The sequence below is a fragment of the Mustela nigripes genome, chromosome 8 (genome assembly GCF_022355385.1).
Source record: "Mustela nigripes isolate SB6536 chromosome 8, MUSNIG.SB6536, whole genome shotgun sequence".
NCBI classification, from domain to species: domain Eukaryota; kingdom Metazoa; phylum Chordata; class Mammalia; order Carnivora; family Mustelidae; genus Mustela; species Mustela nigripes.
The window spans coordinates 27959449-27974876 of record NC_081564.1 but is presented as its reverse complement, the minus strand read 5'-3'; the positions used below and the strand labels follow the sequence as shown (position 1 = coordinate 27974876).

The 15428-nt window shown below is 47.1% G+C and overlaps 1 protein-coding gene across 4 annotated transcripts in view; it reads left to right on the top strand.

Annotated features, from left to right (window-relative positions):
- The first annotated feature begins 2524 nt into the window (after nt 1–2524).
- The window catches only part of UBE2L3 (ubiquitin conjugating enzyme E2 L3), a 58048-nt gene continuing 45144 nt past the window's right edge, over nt 2525–15428 (top strand). The window contains exon 1 of one of the 4 annotated variants that reach the window (XM_059409003.1): nt 2525–2629. In XM_059409003.1, the coding sequence (XP_059264986.1) occupies nt 2603–2629 (27 nt within the window). In that variant the 5' untranslated portion in view covers nt 2525–2602. The other 3 variants (XM_059409008.1, XM_059409004.1, XM_059409006.1) reach the window with 3 other exon arrangements.

The window sequence follows — 15428 nt, the reverse complement described above, 5'->3', positions numbered from 1 at the left end:
GGAAGGGGGAGGAAGGGGAAGGGGGAGGAAGGGGAAGGGGGAGGAAGGGGAAGAAGAATGGGAGGAGGAGGAGGGGGGAAGGGGAATGGGGGGGGAGGAAGAGGAGGAGAGGAAGAAGGACTAGCATTTGCCAGCTGGATAAGTGGTGTTGCAGGGAGGGAATGACAAAGGCGTCCCAGGCAAAGGGAGCAGCAAGGACAGAGGCAGGGAGTGTGGAGTGGCAGGAACGCTGGTCTTGGAAAGGGAGAGATGTAGGATGTGAAGTTTTGGGCCATCAGAAGATCAAGTCAGAGCCTCACCAGCATGAACCAGAGCAGGGTCTAATTTCTGGAGCCTCTCTTCCTAGCTGGGTGATGAAGGACAAGCTACCACTCTCGGGGCCTCAGTCTCCTCACCTGTGAAATGGAACTTTTTTTTTTTTTTTTAAGATTTTTTAAAAAAATTTATTAGAGAGAGAGAGAGCACAGGCAGACAGAGTGGCAGGCAGAGGCAGAGGGCGAAGCAGGTTCCCTGCCAAGCAAGGAGCCTGATGTGGGACTCAATTTCAGGTCGCTAGGATCATGACCTGAGCTGAAGGCAGCCGCTTAACCAACTGAGCCACCCAGGTGTCCCGTGAAATGGAACATCTTAGCACTGCTCTGCGGTGCCAGTGAACTTGGTGGTGGGTGTAAATGTGCAGTAACCAGTGCCAGGCATACAGTCAGCCTGCCGAGGAGCTCCTTCCATCCCTGGCCCCTCCTTTGGCCATTGTCAGACTTCTCCTCCAGGCTCCCACACCTCATCCAACCATTGCCACATTCTGGCATTCTCCTCGGTGCCTCCACAGGATGCTTCGAGCTGCTTGAGGGCAGGTGCCACCTTTGTATCTCCCTCTCAGAGCCTAGCAGGACCCTGTGCTGACTAGGAGAAGAAAAAGAAGAACGTGGTAAGGTCTAGCCAAAGCATCTGGAGTCCAGGAGGAGGAGGAAGACTGGAATTAGAGGAGGAAGAGGGGGCTTTTAATGGAAGGCTCAGGGAAGTGGCACACAAAGGCCAGGTCCAAATGAACATGGTCTGTCTGAGTGGAAGGGGATTGGTGTGACCAGAAGCCAGGCCTGCCATGGGGAACAATAAAAGTTTTGTTTTATTTCTTTTCTTTTTTTTTTTTTTTAAGATTTTATTTATTTATTTGACAGACAGAGATCATACCCCAGGACCCTGGGATCATGACCTGAGCCGAAGGCAGAGGCTTTAACCCACTGAGCCACCCAGGCGCCCCTTTTGTTTTCTTTCTTTCTTTCTTTTTTTTTTTTTTAAGATTTTATTTATTTGGCAGAGAGAGAGAGATTGCAAGTAGGCAGAGAGGCAGGCAGAGAGAGAGGAGAAAGCAGCCTCCCTGCTGAACAGAGAGCCTGATTCGGGGCTTGATCCCAGGACCCTGAGACCATGACCTGGGCCAAAGGCAGATGCTTAACTATCTGAGCTACCCAGGTACCCCTTCCCTCCTGTTCTTCTAAGGTTGCCCCATTCTGTCGTCTGCCTCCTTTGCTCCCTATTAACTTCCTACTCCATTCTGGCCATCCAGACAGCCTCATGGCCTTTGCCAGTATCTTTTCTCCTGCTTGAAACAACCTCCTCTCAGTCTCTCAGCTGTTCCATCCCAGGGTTCCAGGGCTGGCCCTGAAGCCAGGAGCTCAGTCTCTGTTCCTAGCTCGCTGCATGAACTTGTGCAAATCATTGGCGTTCTCTATGCTTCTGTTTCCTGTGAGATGGGCTGTTAATGGTAGCCATCTCAGAGTGGTTTCAGAGATTAAGGAAAATAAAGCACAGGAGGGGGGAGCTGGCATTTGAGGTTCCAGTGTTGGCTCTTATTATACTATTTCTTCAGTGAGGCTTCCATGACTTCCCAATGAAAAGTAGGTTCCCCCGTGGGTGCCTGGGTGGCTCAATCATGATCCTGGAGTCCCAGGATTGAGTTCTGCATTGGGCTTCCTGCTCAGCAGGGAGTCTGGTTCTCCCTCTGACAGTCCATCCTCTCGTGCTCTCTAAAATAAATCAATAAAATCTTAAAAAAAAAAAAATGTAGGCCCCCATAATCACTTTCCCATCACCCAGGTTTCTTTTCTTTTTTTGATTTTATTTATTTGACACACACAGAAAGAGAATAAGCAGGGGGAGAGTAGAGGGAGAAGGAGAAGCAGGCTCCCTGCTGAGCATGGTGCTGCATTCCAGAACCCTGGGATCATGAACTGAGCTGAAGGCAGACGCTTAACTGACTGAGTCACCCAGGAGCCCCTCAGTTTTCTTTTCTTCATAGCACTTATCAGTGACCGAAATAATCTTGGTTATTCAATGATCTTATGCAACCAATAATTATTGTGCACCTACTATGTGCCAAACACCTTGTAATCACCTCCGGATGGGACGTTCAGTAAAGGCAAGGTGTCTGCGGGTTCCATTCATCTGTGTTCGCCCAGCATCGTCATGGCACACAGTAGGCACTTCATACGTGGGGGCAGGGGGAGCGCCCCGCCTGCCCCTCCCCCGCTCCAGGAAGTGCGGGGGCTCCAGCCGCCCGGCGGGCCGCGATGCATTCTGGGAAAGCAGCAGCACCAGATCCAAGATGGCGGCCAGCAGGAGGCTGATGAAGGTAAAAGCCATTCTCCGGCGCCGGCCGGGTGGGGGGGGCGGCGTCCCGGCCCGGGGGTCCCCGCGGCGGGCGGGACTCCTCGGGGCGTCGCCGCTCGGTCTCCCGTCCCTGTGTGGCCCCACCGCCCCTCTGACCGTACACAGGCATAAGGAGGTAACGGGGCCGCCTAGGCCGCAGCCTGGGCGGGAGCGCCAGGCCGCGCTGGGAGCTGCCGCTGGCCCCTCCGCCCGGTCCGGGGCGTTCACGTCGCCCTCTGCCCGGAACCCGGCCAGGTCCTTCTCGCGGTCCTTCCCCCGGACCGGGGGCGGCGTTGATGTGGGGACCCCGCCGGGAGGTCCCGAACCGGGCGCCCGCGGGGAAGGCCCGAGCGCCGGAGCTCCGACCGGGAGCCCGCGCCGCGGAGCCGCCCCGCCCTGGGCCGCAGCGCGCCGGGTTTAGAGCTCCGGAGGCTAGGAGGTTGGGAGGCTCGGGTTGGGGAAGGAAGGAGGAGGCTAGGCGACAAAAGTTAGGTCAGTTTGTTGGTGGGTCGTTTGAAATTGCTCTGGGTCCTAGCAAACTGTCGCCTTGTGACTGCAGAGTCACACAGCCGGCAAGTTCCAACTCCAGGAAGGCGTGGGGTCGGCCGCATTCGCGGCGCTGTTCTCTTTCCCCGTTTCCTTTTCAACCTACCACTTAAAATCATCGGGATCTTCTTTCCCTGCCGAAGCAAAAGTGCCATTTTGGGGGGTGGTTTAGGGGTTGGCTTTAGTCGTTCGAACCCAAATCGGCCAAAGTTTATAAAAATAACTTGGTACTTTGTATCTTGCATGCAGCGGGGTGCCTTTTTGCTAAGTGGCTCCTTTGGTGGGGAATACAGATGCTAAACTGGCTTAGTTCTCTCCGGAGTATGTTTGCCGGCGTCCTCCGGAGCCGACCTCGCCAAGACTTGTGAGTCCGCGCCCGGATAGTGCTGCCGGGTTGCACGGGGCCGGAAATAAAAAGACCTAGGAGCTGATTTCCTGAGAGGAGATAAAAAGCTGGGGTTCCTCTTGGGTAGAGCAGTGCTCGGTGGAACTAGACATTGAACTTGGAGTCACAGCCTTTGGGCCCTCCCTCCCTGGGAACGTTTCCTTTCTTTTGTTCACTAAGGGCTGGGAACGACATTTAACTTCATAAAAGTGGATCGGAAGTGGGCACAAAAGAACAGTCAGCAGATTCCAGACTTTTCCTCATCTTTTTTCTGTCGAAGACACCACCATTTACCCACCAGTCATCCAGATGAGAGGACTGTTATTCACTTAGTTCCCTACCCTACTGCAGTCACCCATTAAGACTTGGGGATTTTACTTTAGAGGGAGTTCTGGAGTGTGCTTTCCTTCCTAATCTTAACGCAATTACCAGAATCCATACTCTCATCTCTCAGATGCCTTTCCAAGTCCATACTCTTCTTTGACTCCACTTCTTGGACACTAAAGTTCTTCTTCTAAAGCAAATATTTAATCCTTTCGCTCCTATTGAGACCTTTGTGATCTTATTGTCCTCAGCAATTAATCCTAACTTGTTATTTGTCGCAAAAGACCCTCCTTAGGCTGGCAGAAATCTGTTTAGCCTCCCCTCCAGTCCCTTACTTTCCCACTACCCTTGCAAATCATAGTAGCTACTTTTTTTTTTAAGCTGTTACTTTATGCAGCCCTGTACTTCACATTCATAATCATGTTTAATCATCCTTGAAAAGTAAACATTCCCATTTTGTAGGTGGTAAAATGGAATGCTGAGAGATTGGTTGGGTTGCCTCAGTTTTTCTAGTTTGGGAGGGTAAGCTGTAATCTCACATCTGTTTGACTCCAGAGCCCCCTGCTCTTCCTCAGTCAGTCACTATGTGGTGTTCCTTTGTACTTGCTGTTTGGTCTTCGAGAAAGGCTGCCTTTCCCTTGCTTCTCTTTTCCAGGGAAATCCTAGGTTCAGTTCCAATGCCAGCTACTCTGTCAGGCCTTTGCCCCCATCCCTTTCAGAATAAGTTGTTCCTTTTTTTTGTGACCACAGCACTTTCTTTATGTTTCTCTTTAAGATTTTGTCCCAATCAGATTTGTGTTAGACTTGCATTTCCTACTGGGTTTTGAGTTCTTCAAGGACAGGAATCTTGACCTAATTCATCCTTGCAGGGTATCCCCTAGTCTACCCCAGTTGACCTAGTTGGGGCTCCCAGGCTTCCAAGGTTCTGAGAAGGGGAATTAACTGGTTTTTAGATTATTTTTGTATTTCCAAAAAATTGGAGCTTAGAGAAAATGTGTAACGGTAACTGAGTGCTTTTTTTTTTTTTTTTAAGGTTTTATTTATTTATTTGACAGAGATCACAAGTAGGCAGAGAGGCAGGCAGAGAGAGAAAGGAGGAAGCAGGCTCTCCACAGAGCAAAGAGCCCAATGCGGGGCTCAATCCCAGGACCCTGGGATCATGACCTGAGCAAGCGGAAGGCAGAGGCTTTAACCCACTGAGCCACCCAGGCGCCCCTAACTGAGTGCTTTTAAGTGCTAGGTCATTTACATTAATTCTTTTCAATAACTCTTAGAATTAGCATATTGCTGTCTTTATTTTACAAGTGAGAGAATTGTGAGGCTTTGATAGGTTGAGTGTTACCTAAGGGGAGTTGCTATCTGACCAGGGTGGGAAGAGGTAAGATGTTAAATCTCCCTACCTTCAAATCCCAAGGTCCATGCCTTTTTCTTACTCCAAGGGTACCTGGAAGACTATGTAGTTTCTTGAGTTGTGGATGGAAATTCTTTTCAATTCAGTAGAGGAATGCTGGTTACATGATGCAGGTCATTGGCTCTGAGGGTCAGAGTTTAAAATGTTTAGTTTAAGAAAAAACAAAACCCGGGCGCCTGGGTGGCTCAGTGGGTTAAGCTGCTGCCTTCGGCTCAGGTCATGATCTCGGGGTCCTGGGATCGAGTCCCGCATCGGGCTCTCTGCTCAGCAGGGAGCCTGCTTCCTCCTCTCTCTCTCTCTCTCTCTCTCTCTCTGCCTGCCTCTCTGCCTACTTGTGATCTCTGTCAAATAAATAAATAAAATCTTTAAAAAAAAAAAAAAGAAAAAACAAAACCCAAATTATTGTTGCATGTCGATAAATACATGGAAATAAAATAGGCGTTTTCGATGATGAAAAAAACATGTTGAAAAATCAAATGAATTACATCTTAAAGAACTTTAGATTTCTTCAAAAACTATTATCCAGGACACTCACAAAGATTTCTTTGTAACAATGAACTGTCTGCAGATAGTATAAGATACATTATTAAAAGTAGACTGATTTGCATATATTGGGCTGAGAAGTTATTTTAGGCAAGGTGAGTATGATCAAGTCTTTAACTTAAAAAATCATTTTCTGGGTGCCCGGATGGCTTACTTAGTTGGTTAGGCTTCTGTCTTTCGTGCTTTTCGTGGTCCCAGGGTCCTGGGAGTCTCATGTCTGGCTTCTTGCTCACCTGGGAGTCTGCTGCTCCCTCTGTCCCTTCCCCACTCTCTCTCTCAAAAATAAATAAACAGGATGCCTGGGTGGCTCAGTGGGTTAAAGCCTCTGCCTTCAGCTTGGGTTATGATCCCAGGATCCTGGGATTGAGTTCCACATCGGGGCTCTCTGCTCTGCAGGGAGCCTACTTCCCTCTCTCTTGTTCTCTGCCTGCCTCTCTTCCTACTTTTGATTTCTGTCAAATAAATAAGTAAAATCTTTAAAAAATAAATAAGTAAACAAACAAAAAAATACAGGGCGTCTGGGTGACTCAGATGATTAATCCTGCCTTTGGTTCAGCTCATGATCCCAGGATCCTGGGATCAGGTCTGGTATTGGGCTCCCTGCTTGGCGGGGAGCCTGCTTCTCCCTCTCCCTCTGCTGCTCCCTCTGCTTGTACTCTCTCTCTATCAAATAAACAAAATCTTAAAAAAAAAAAAAAAAAAAAAAAACACTTGCCAAAAGGATTAGCCTTTTTCAGAACACTTTTTAGGAATTACAATGTTAATAAAACATTAAATACATTTTAATTTGCAAGCAGCAAATTCAGCATTGATGGCAACAATGTGAATGTAACCATTGCTTCTATTAGGAAGGGAAATAGCTACAAAAGTGAAACCTGTAGGTGTGGTTGAGGAAATTGATGCAGTCTGATCAATTCTTTTCAGCCTCTGAATTGCACACATCTCCCCTAAGGGCCCTCCAGCTAAGTTTCTCCCCACAAGGGCTCTTCTGTAGATTTAAGATTTAAAAAGGGCGGGGTTGGGGCGCCTGGGTGGCTCAGTGGGTTAAGCCGCTGCCTTCGGCTCAGGTCATGATCTCAGAGTCCTGGGATCGAGTCCCGCATCAGGCTCTCTGCTGAGCAGAGAGCCTGCTTCCCTCTCTCTCTCTCTGCCTGCCTCTCCATCTACTTGTGATTTCTCTCTGTCAAATAAATAAATAAAATCTTTAAAAAAAAATAAAATAAAAAGGGCGGGGTGATATTTTATTAGTTATTATGGTGTAACTGTTGAGATAAGGAATTGAGATTTGTGGCAGCGTTTTAATGCATTTTCAATAATGTTCAGTCGGGGTGCCTTGTTTGCTCATTTGGCATCTGATTAGCGATTTTGGCTCAGGTCATGATCTCATAGGTCATGGGATCATCTCTCTGTGGTGACACCATGCTTAGCAGGGAGTTTGCTTGGGGTTCTCTGCTTCTGCCCCTCCCCCCATTCATTTTCATGTGCACGTGCTTTCTCTCTCTTTCCCTCAAATCTTGCAAAAAAAAATGTTCAGTTAAAACTCTGTATTGGTGTACTTTCTCTCAATCCATAATTACACATGAATAAGTAGGAGGAGTCACTAAATAACAGTTCTTTCCTTGGAATTCATAGGCAATAAACTGGTTTGGTTTTGAATACAAGTTTATGTTCTCTGAAGTTGGGTAATTAACACAACAGAGCAGTGAGCATGTCTGGTAGGTGGGTTGTGTGTGTCAGAAGATGAGAGTTTTCCAGATGATGCTCTGCCAGTATAAATGTCCTGAATCCACAGGGTTTTGGGGAATTCAGAAAAGCATTTTTTTTTTTAATCATAAGTGTAAAATCTCAGTAAGTTGGGACGGTTTCAGCTTCCCTTAATGACCCTCATTGTACATTAAAAGAAAATTGGGACAGGCCTTGGGAAAGAGAGTTTACTTAGTTGTTGCAACATTTGCGATTTTTTTTTTTTAAAGATTTTATTTATTTATTTGACAGAGAGAGATCACAGTAGACAGAGAGGCAGGCAGAGAGAGAGAGAGGGAAGCAGGCTCCCCGCTGAGCAGAGAGCCCGATGCGGGACTCGATCCCAGGACCCTGAGATCATGACCTGAGCCGAAGGCAGTGGCTTAATCCACTGAGCCACCCAGGCGCCCCTAACATTTGCGATCTTTTCTCAAGGTCCGCACTGAACAAAAATGCTTGTCTCAGGGTACTTGGACCTATTTTGATTTTGTTACAACTCTAACGAGAGTTTGTCACATTAGCATTGTATTGTACCAAGTCAGCTGGTCATATTCCATTGAAAAGTACCACTAAATGTTCAAGAGATATTTCTATTTTCTTTGCTGTAACACTAAGGGATTAAACTTAGAGAACCCAAAAGTGCCTCTCCTGAGCCTATAGTTTGTATCTAACCACCTTGAGTTTTCCCTTTGAATGGCACATAGACCTGTAGTTGTCCAGGCTCATCCCATGCACCATGCTTCTCCTTTCTTGCCTTCCTTAGTTAATGAGCACCTTGTCTACTCAGTCACCCATGGAAGAACCTGGGGGAGCCCACCTCACCCCCTCTTCCCTCATCTAGCCACTTGCCAGATTCTGCTGAAGTAGGCCTTTATCTTTGGTCTCTGTGTGTCTTTTCTCCATACGCACAGGCTGCTCACCTGTGAGAGCTTTTGCCTCCAGGTTTCCTCTAGCCAGTCTTGTCCTGTTAGATAAACCTAACCCTCACCTCAGTGAAAAATGGGGGAGGAAAGGGTGTTTCATTCGGGGCAAAGCTATTGAGAGGAAGAATACGGTGTACTGGTTAAGAGCTTCTGGAGGGGTGCCTGGGTGGCTAAATTGGTTAGGTGTCTGCCTTTGGCTCAGGTCATGATCCCAGGGTCTTGGAATCGAGTCCTGCATTGGGCTCCCAGCTCAGTGGGGAGCCTGCTTCTCTCTCTCCCTCGCCTCCTGTTCCCCCTGATTGTGTTCTCCTGCTCTCTCTGCCAAATAAATAAGTAAAAAAACCTTTTTTTTTTTAAAAAAAGATTTTATTTATTTATTTGACAGAGAGAGATCACAAGTAGACAGAGAGGCAGGCAGAGAGAGAGAGGAGGAAGCAGGTTCCCTGCTGAGCAGAGAGCCTGATGCGGGGCTCGATCCCAGGACCCTGGGATCATGACCTGAGCTGAAGGCAGAGGCTTTAACCCACTGAGCCACCTGGTCGCCCCCCCCCAAATATATATATATATTTTAAATTTATTTATTTATTTGACAGAGAGAGAGAGAGGGGGATCACAAGTAGGCAGAGAGGCAGGCAGAGAGAGAGGAAGGGAAGCAGGCTCCCTGCTGAGCAGAGAGCCCCATGCGGGACTTGATCCCAGGACCCTGAGATCATGACCTGAGCTGAAGGCAGAGGCTTAACCCACTGAGCCACCCAGGCGCCCCGATATATATATTTTTAAAAGAGCTTCTGGAGGTTGCATATCCTAGGCCTGCCACATCTTAGTGGAGGAACTTGGGCAAGTTACTTGATCTCTGTGTGTTCGTTTACTTCATCTGGTGTGAAAGTGAAATAAATTAGTATGTATCATGTGTTCTGGAGCATGCTTAGCATATCCTAAGTGTGAGATACGTATAGATTATTATTATTTTTGAGAGTCAGCAAGACACATCCCAGGACAGTGAGGAGAGCACCCTGGCAGGAGGAGAGGGCTCAGTGCTGATAAGGTGGGCTGGGCCAGGTAGGGGTGGCATGCCAGGACACGACCTCACCAGAGGCAGAGCCCATTCTCTTACCCTCCCCTCTCTCCTGCCTCTTGAAGTAACCTGTTCCTTAGGGTTAGCAAGAGGTTTGTTTGTTTCTTTCTTTCTTTCTTTCTTTGTTTTTTTTAAGATTTTATTTATTTATTTGACACAGAGAGAGAGATCACAAGTAGGCAGAGTGGCAGGCAGAGGGGGAAGCAGGGTCCTTGTTGAGCAGAGGGCCCAATGCGGGGCTCAACCCCAGAACCCTGAGATCATGACGTGAGCCGAAGGCAGAGGCTTAACCCACTGAGCCACCCAGGCCCCCCAGCAAGAGGTTTCTTGAGACAGCTATGTGAACTTGTGTGTCTTTGTTCAAAAATACATACTTTTTCCAGCAAAATTGAAAAGCTCTTGAATTCAAAATTAGTCTTCCCAGTATCTCAGGATCTCACCCTTGTATTATTTCTTTCTGTCCTGCATGTATTATGCTCAGTGCGATGACTGTCACTGTGTCCAAAGATGAGCTGAGGTGCAGTTCAAGGTGCTGAATGGTGCTGAGCAGGGAGTAGGGAATGGGAATTTGAAGGGAACTCTCTCTCTCTCTCTTTTTAAAAGATTTTATTTATTTATTTATTTATTTATTTGACAGAGAGAGAAACAGCGAGAAAGGGAACACAAGCAGGGGGAGTGGGGGAGGAAGAAGCAGGCCTCCTACTGAGCAGGGAGCCGGATGTGGGTCTTGATCTCAGGACCCCGGGATCAAGACCCAAGCTGAAGGCAGACACTTAACAACTGAGCCACCCAGGTGCCCCTCTCTCTCTTTTTTTCTTTTTAAAGAGATTTTATTTATTTAAAAGAGTAAGAGAGGGCAAACATATGTGCAAGGAAAGGGAGAGAAGGGGAGAGAATCTGACACTGGGCCGATCCCACAAACCTGAGATCATGACCTGAGCTGAAATCAAGAGACGGAAGCTCCACCGACGGAGCTGCCCTGAAGGAAACTCTCAAATAAGTAGTTGCAGTCCCAGAAATAATCCTGTTGCTTTTTGTCTTCTGTTTCAGCCCTGAAGCAGAAAGTTAAGGAAGGTTGCTTCTTTCTGGTGGTTGTTCTGTTTTTCCTCCTGGCCCTTTGTGCAGTCTGTTTAAAATTCCAGAGCTTAAAGAGGTCCCCTTGACAGGCTTGGGGGGCACCACTCACAGGCTTACAGTGGAGCCTGGCACACTCACTGCCCAGGCCTCCCTGCTCTTAGGGTCTTCCCATAGCAGCTTTTTTTTTTTTTTTTAAGATTTTATTTACTTATTTATTTGACAGAGGAAGAGACAGCAAGAGAGGGGACAACACAAGCAGGGGTGGTGGGAGAGGGAGAGGCAGGCTTCCCGCTGAGCAGGGAGCCCGATGTAGGGCTCTCAGTCCCAGCACCCCAGGATCACAACCCAAGCTGAATACAGACGCCCAACAACTGAGCCACCCAGACACCCCTGATTTTTTTTTTTTTTTTAAGATTTTATTTATTTGACAGAGAGAGAGATCACAAGTAGGCAGAGGAGCAGGCAGAGAGAGAGGAAGGAAGCAGGCTCCCTGCTGAGCAGAGAGTCCGATGCAGGGCTTGATCCCAGGACCCTAAGATCACAACCCGAGCCGAAGGCAGAGGCTTAACCCACTGAGCCACCCAGCCACCCCTGCTTTTGGTTTTTAAGGAAGGAGGGACATGGTGGATAGGAGGAGAATTCATTTCAGGTTAGGTGGTGGTTTGGGTTTGTTCAATTTTTTTTGTTTGTTTTTAAGGTTTTGTTTATCCACTTGACAGGTCACAAGCAGGGGGAGCGGCAGACAGAGGGAGAAGGAGAAGCAGCCTCCCCACTGAGCAGGGAGCCTGAAGTGGGGCTCGATCCCAGGACTCTGGGATCATGACCTGAGCTGGAGACAGATGCTTAACCAACTGAGCCACCCGGGTGTCCCAGTTTTGTTCAGTTTTTAATATTTTTGGGTCAGTGTTGATGATTGTTTTCTGTACTTCATCATCTTGTCAGATTTTGTTTCTACTTCTTTACCAGCACAGTTCAGCAGAGGAGTGAAATACTATTTTGACAGTCCGTGGCCCAGCAGGCACATTTGCCAGCATAGCAGTCAGTAATGTCAAATCCAGTGCTCATGGTGGTGCTCTGTCTTTCTGAGAGGGGATGCTGCCTGACTCTGTCACAGAATTGGAGAATGGGTACAACTCAGAAGTTGAACAGCCTCTGAGTCCCTTCTGACATGATTTGTAAAATATCTGCTTCATACTAGTGTACCTCTTGTTAAGAAAACTCAGCACAGGAAAGCTAACCTTACAGAAGGAGACCTGCCAGGTATTTTACACACGGGATTCTCATTCCAGTCACTCGTGCTGGGGCTCTGGACTTTGGAGTGTGTGGCATAGGTCAAGAATGCTAGGTACAACCATGTTCAGATGGGGACAGAAACCTATTCCAGGGGCACGGTACATCCAGAAGCGGACTGTGTGTGGAGCTGACATCAGAGCCCACTCAGCTGGGGCCCCAGCCACGCTCACCTGGAGGTGTGTGGGCAGTGCGTTCCTATAAGCCTGTTCTGAATGTTCTTTTCAGAATGTCCTCTTAGAATGACCTCTTGACAGTGGCCCACCGCTCTGGTGGTGCTGTGGTTGAATGATAGGGACGCGAGTTTTGATCTTCACTTCTACCACGGACTTGTTTCTGTCATCACCTTGAGCCTCAGTGTGCTGATTCTGCAACAGGGTAATGAAACAGCTTTGTAGTTTCATTTCATGTAGTTTCATGACTACTTTGTAGAGTTATGATAGGAGTAGAGCACATTAGTTGTCATAATAACTAAGTATAAGATGGAGTACTGCTGACCCATGCAAGGGTTCATGTGTTGCTTTGGGTTCTACCTCCTTTGCTGAGTATTCGTTGAAGTAAGAGAATCATATTTGGGGGGTTTTGAAACTTTATGTTTAGATGTAAAGTATTTTGAACTTAATATTAACGTCATGATTTAGCGTCATTGCCTCTGGTTGCGTTGTGCAAGCTTGGAAAGCACATTTCTGTCAAAAGTAGTTACTTGGCTCCCGTGACACAAAAAAGCAGGAAGTTTTGTTTTTTTTTTTTTTTTTCCAAATTATTAATGTCCTACCATTTGTGGAGCTGGTACTTGAGAGTGATGCTGTACTTAGATTTAAGGCAGGTTTGTGTAACTTTCCCTTAGACATCCAGCTCCATCTGCCCGGTTTCATCTTACCTGGACAAGAGGAGCCTAGAAACATTCCTTGCACAGCATACACACTTAAGGGCCAGCTGTGAAGGGTTAGGGCAGTATCTGTCTCTAAGCTGTATCTCTTCATGTCTTTGTCATTGTAACTTTGGGCGAGTGCTATTCCAGAGCAGGCAAGCCCTCCCAGGATCCTGCTTAGGAAATAGGAGGCCCTGCGTTGCCTGTTTGCAGTGAAGGCTTGGCCACCCTCACCCACTGCTTTGTGTGGCTGAGAGATTCTACTCGGTCTCCAGTCCTGGCCTTACCCTGTAAAAGGCCTGTGACTTGGGCATCTCTGAACATCAGCTTTATGAGCTGTAAGGTGAAGCTAATACGCCTGACGTGTCTTCCTCCAAGGGATGTTGTGAGCTTCTAGTCCCTATTCTATGTGCTGTTCATTGTAAATACTGCTGAGTGTTGTAACCAACCACCGCTCAGGCTTCTCTGTCAGGGTCTTCCTCTGGCCTTTCACATGGCTGCTTTGGGTGTGGATCTCCTACTTGGAAGGCACACATCTTCTGGAGCATATTTGTTTTTGGAGATTACCTCCAGAAACACCTTGCTTTCCTAAAAGACCACCTCTTCCCTAGCATCTCTCCCTTTCTCTATGGTATTTTATCATTCTGTTTTTCACATTTAAAAAAAAAAGATTTTATTTATTTGACAGAGATCACAAGTAGGCAGAGAGGCAGGCAGAGAGAGAGGAGGAAGCAGGTTCCTCGCTGAGCAGAGAGCCCGATGAGGGGCTTGGTCCCAGACCCTGAGATCATGACCCAAGCCGAAGGCAGAGACTTGAACCCACTGAGCCACCCAGGCGCCCCAACACATTCCTGTTTTTTGTTGGGATTTTGAAGGGGATGATGACACTAAGCTGTTGCCCTACAAAGGGGAGTGTGGTGGTGATGTATTCTTAGCAACCCCTCTGCCTGTGTTTCTTTTTCCGTTTCCTTTTCTTTTCCCTTTCATTTTCTTTCTTTTATTGAGATAAGTTGATCAGTTCATTTCTGGAGAAGCTTTGTGCCAACAACTATAAACATATTCCTTCTTTCTTTCATTTCCTTTCCTTTCTTTCACATGACAAACTTATTTTTTAAGGTGATTTATTTGGGCACCTGGGTGGCTCAGTCAGTTAAGCATCTGTGTTTGGCTCAGGTCATGCCTGGGATCGAGCCCTGCATTGGGCTCCCTGCTCGGTGGAGAGCCTGCTTCTCCCTCTGTCGCTCCTGTTTGTGTCCTGCACATGCTTGCTGTGTTGCATGCGCACGCATGCTGTCAAATAAATAAATAAATATTTTAAAAAACGTATTTATTTGAGAGAGAGGCATGCACACACACAAGCAGGGTAGAGGGGCAGAGAGCTGAGGGGAGAGCTGAAGGCAGATGCTTAACCGATTGAGCCACCCAGGCGCCTCCACAGTCATTTCTAATTTAAGATCCTTTGAGTTCTGGTCATAGGCTGTTAACGCCATATCTGGGTCTATTCCCTGTTATGTAGAGGAGGGAATATGTGTTGGTGCCTCAACACTGTCTTGGATTTTAAGAACTACTGTGATATAATTATGGAAGGGAATGAAACTAACATTAATTGAATATCTACGAGGGGGTGCTAAGTGTTAAGCACTACAGTGTTTTTTGTAATTCTCAGTAGAGCCCTATGAATTTGGTTTCCTGTTTTTCAGATGAGACTACTGGAAGGCTGGGAGCTTCAGGGGGAATGAAGGGTGGGCAGGGGTTTAAGCTCAGGCCTGTCCAGCTCCAGGGGCTTCTGCTCTTTCTAGTCCAATGACAGTTTGACAGCTGTTGAAGCAACTGCTTGTCAAATCAAAACATTGTTTCTCTGTATAATATATAAAAGTAGTGCTGAAGAGAATGGTTGGGGATTGCAATATACTGAATTTTTTGTCTATAGGAAGCTTCAGAACAGAGAACAGTAAAGTAACCAATGTAAGTCATAGTAAGCATTCATTTTTTTAAAAAAAAGTTAGAAAGATTTCCAGGTTTCTGTTACCACAGACTTGTTGCAGTAAAAAGGATTCCTTACACTGCTTCTGTGTGCCTGGCTCAGTGGGAGGTGTTAGCTCTTTTAGGAGCTTATTTCTAGTCATGGAAATGACACTGAATTAATCAGAGCCTCAGTTATCTTCCTTTGTAAAAGACGGGATTGGATAAGCATGGTGTTTGTTTTGTTTTGTTTTTTGTTTTTTTTTAAGATTTTATTTATTTATTTGGGGGAGAGAGAGAGAGATCATGAGCAGGAGAAGGGTAGAGGGATAAGCCGACTCCCCAGTGATCAGGGAGCTCAATGTGGGGACTCTGTGGGACTGGATCCCAGCACTCCAGAATTATAACCTGAGCCGAAGGCAGATGCTTAACCAACAGAGTCCAGGCGCACCGGGTATGGTGGTTCTTTTTTTTTTTTTTTTTTTAAAGATTTTATTTATTTATTTGACAGAGAGAAATCACAAGTAGATGGAGAGGCAGGCAGAGAGAGAGAGAGAGAGGGAAGCAGGCTCCCTGCTGAGCAGAGAGCCCGATGCGGGACTCGATCCCAGGACCCTGAGATCATGACCTGT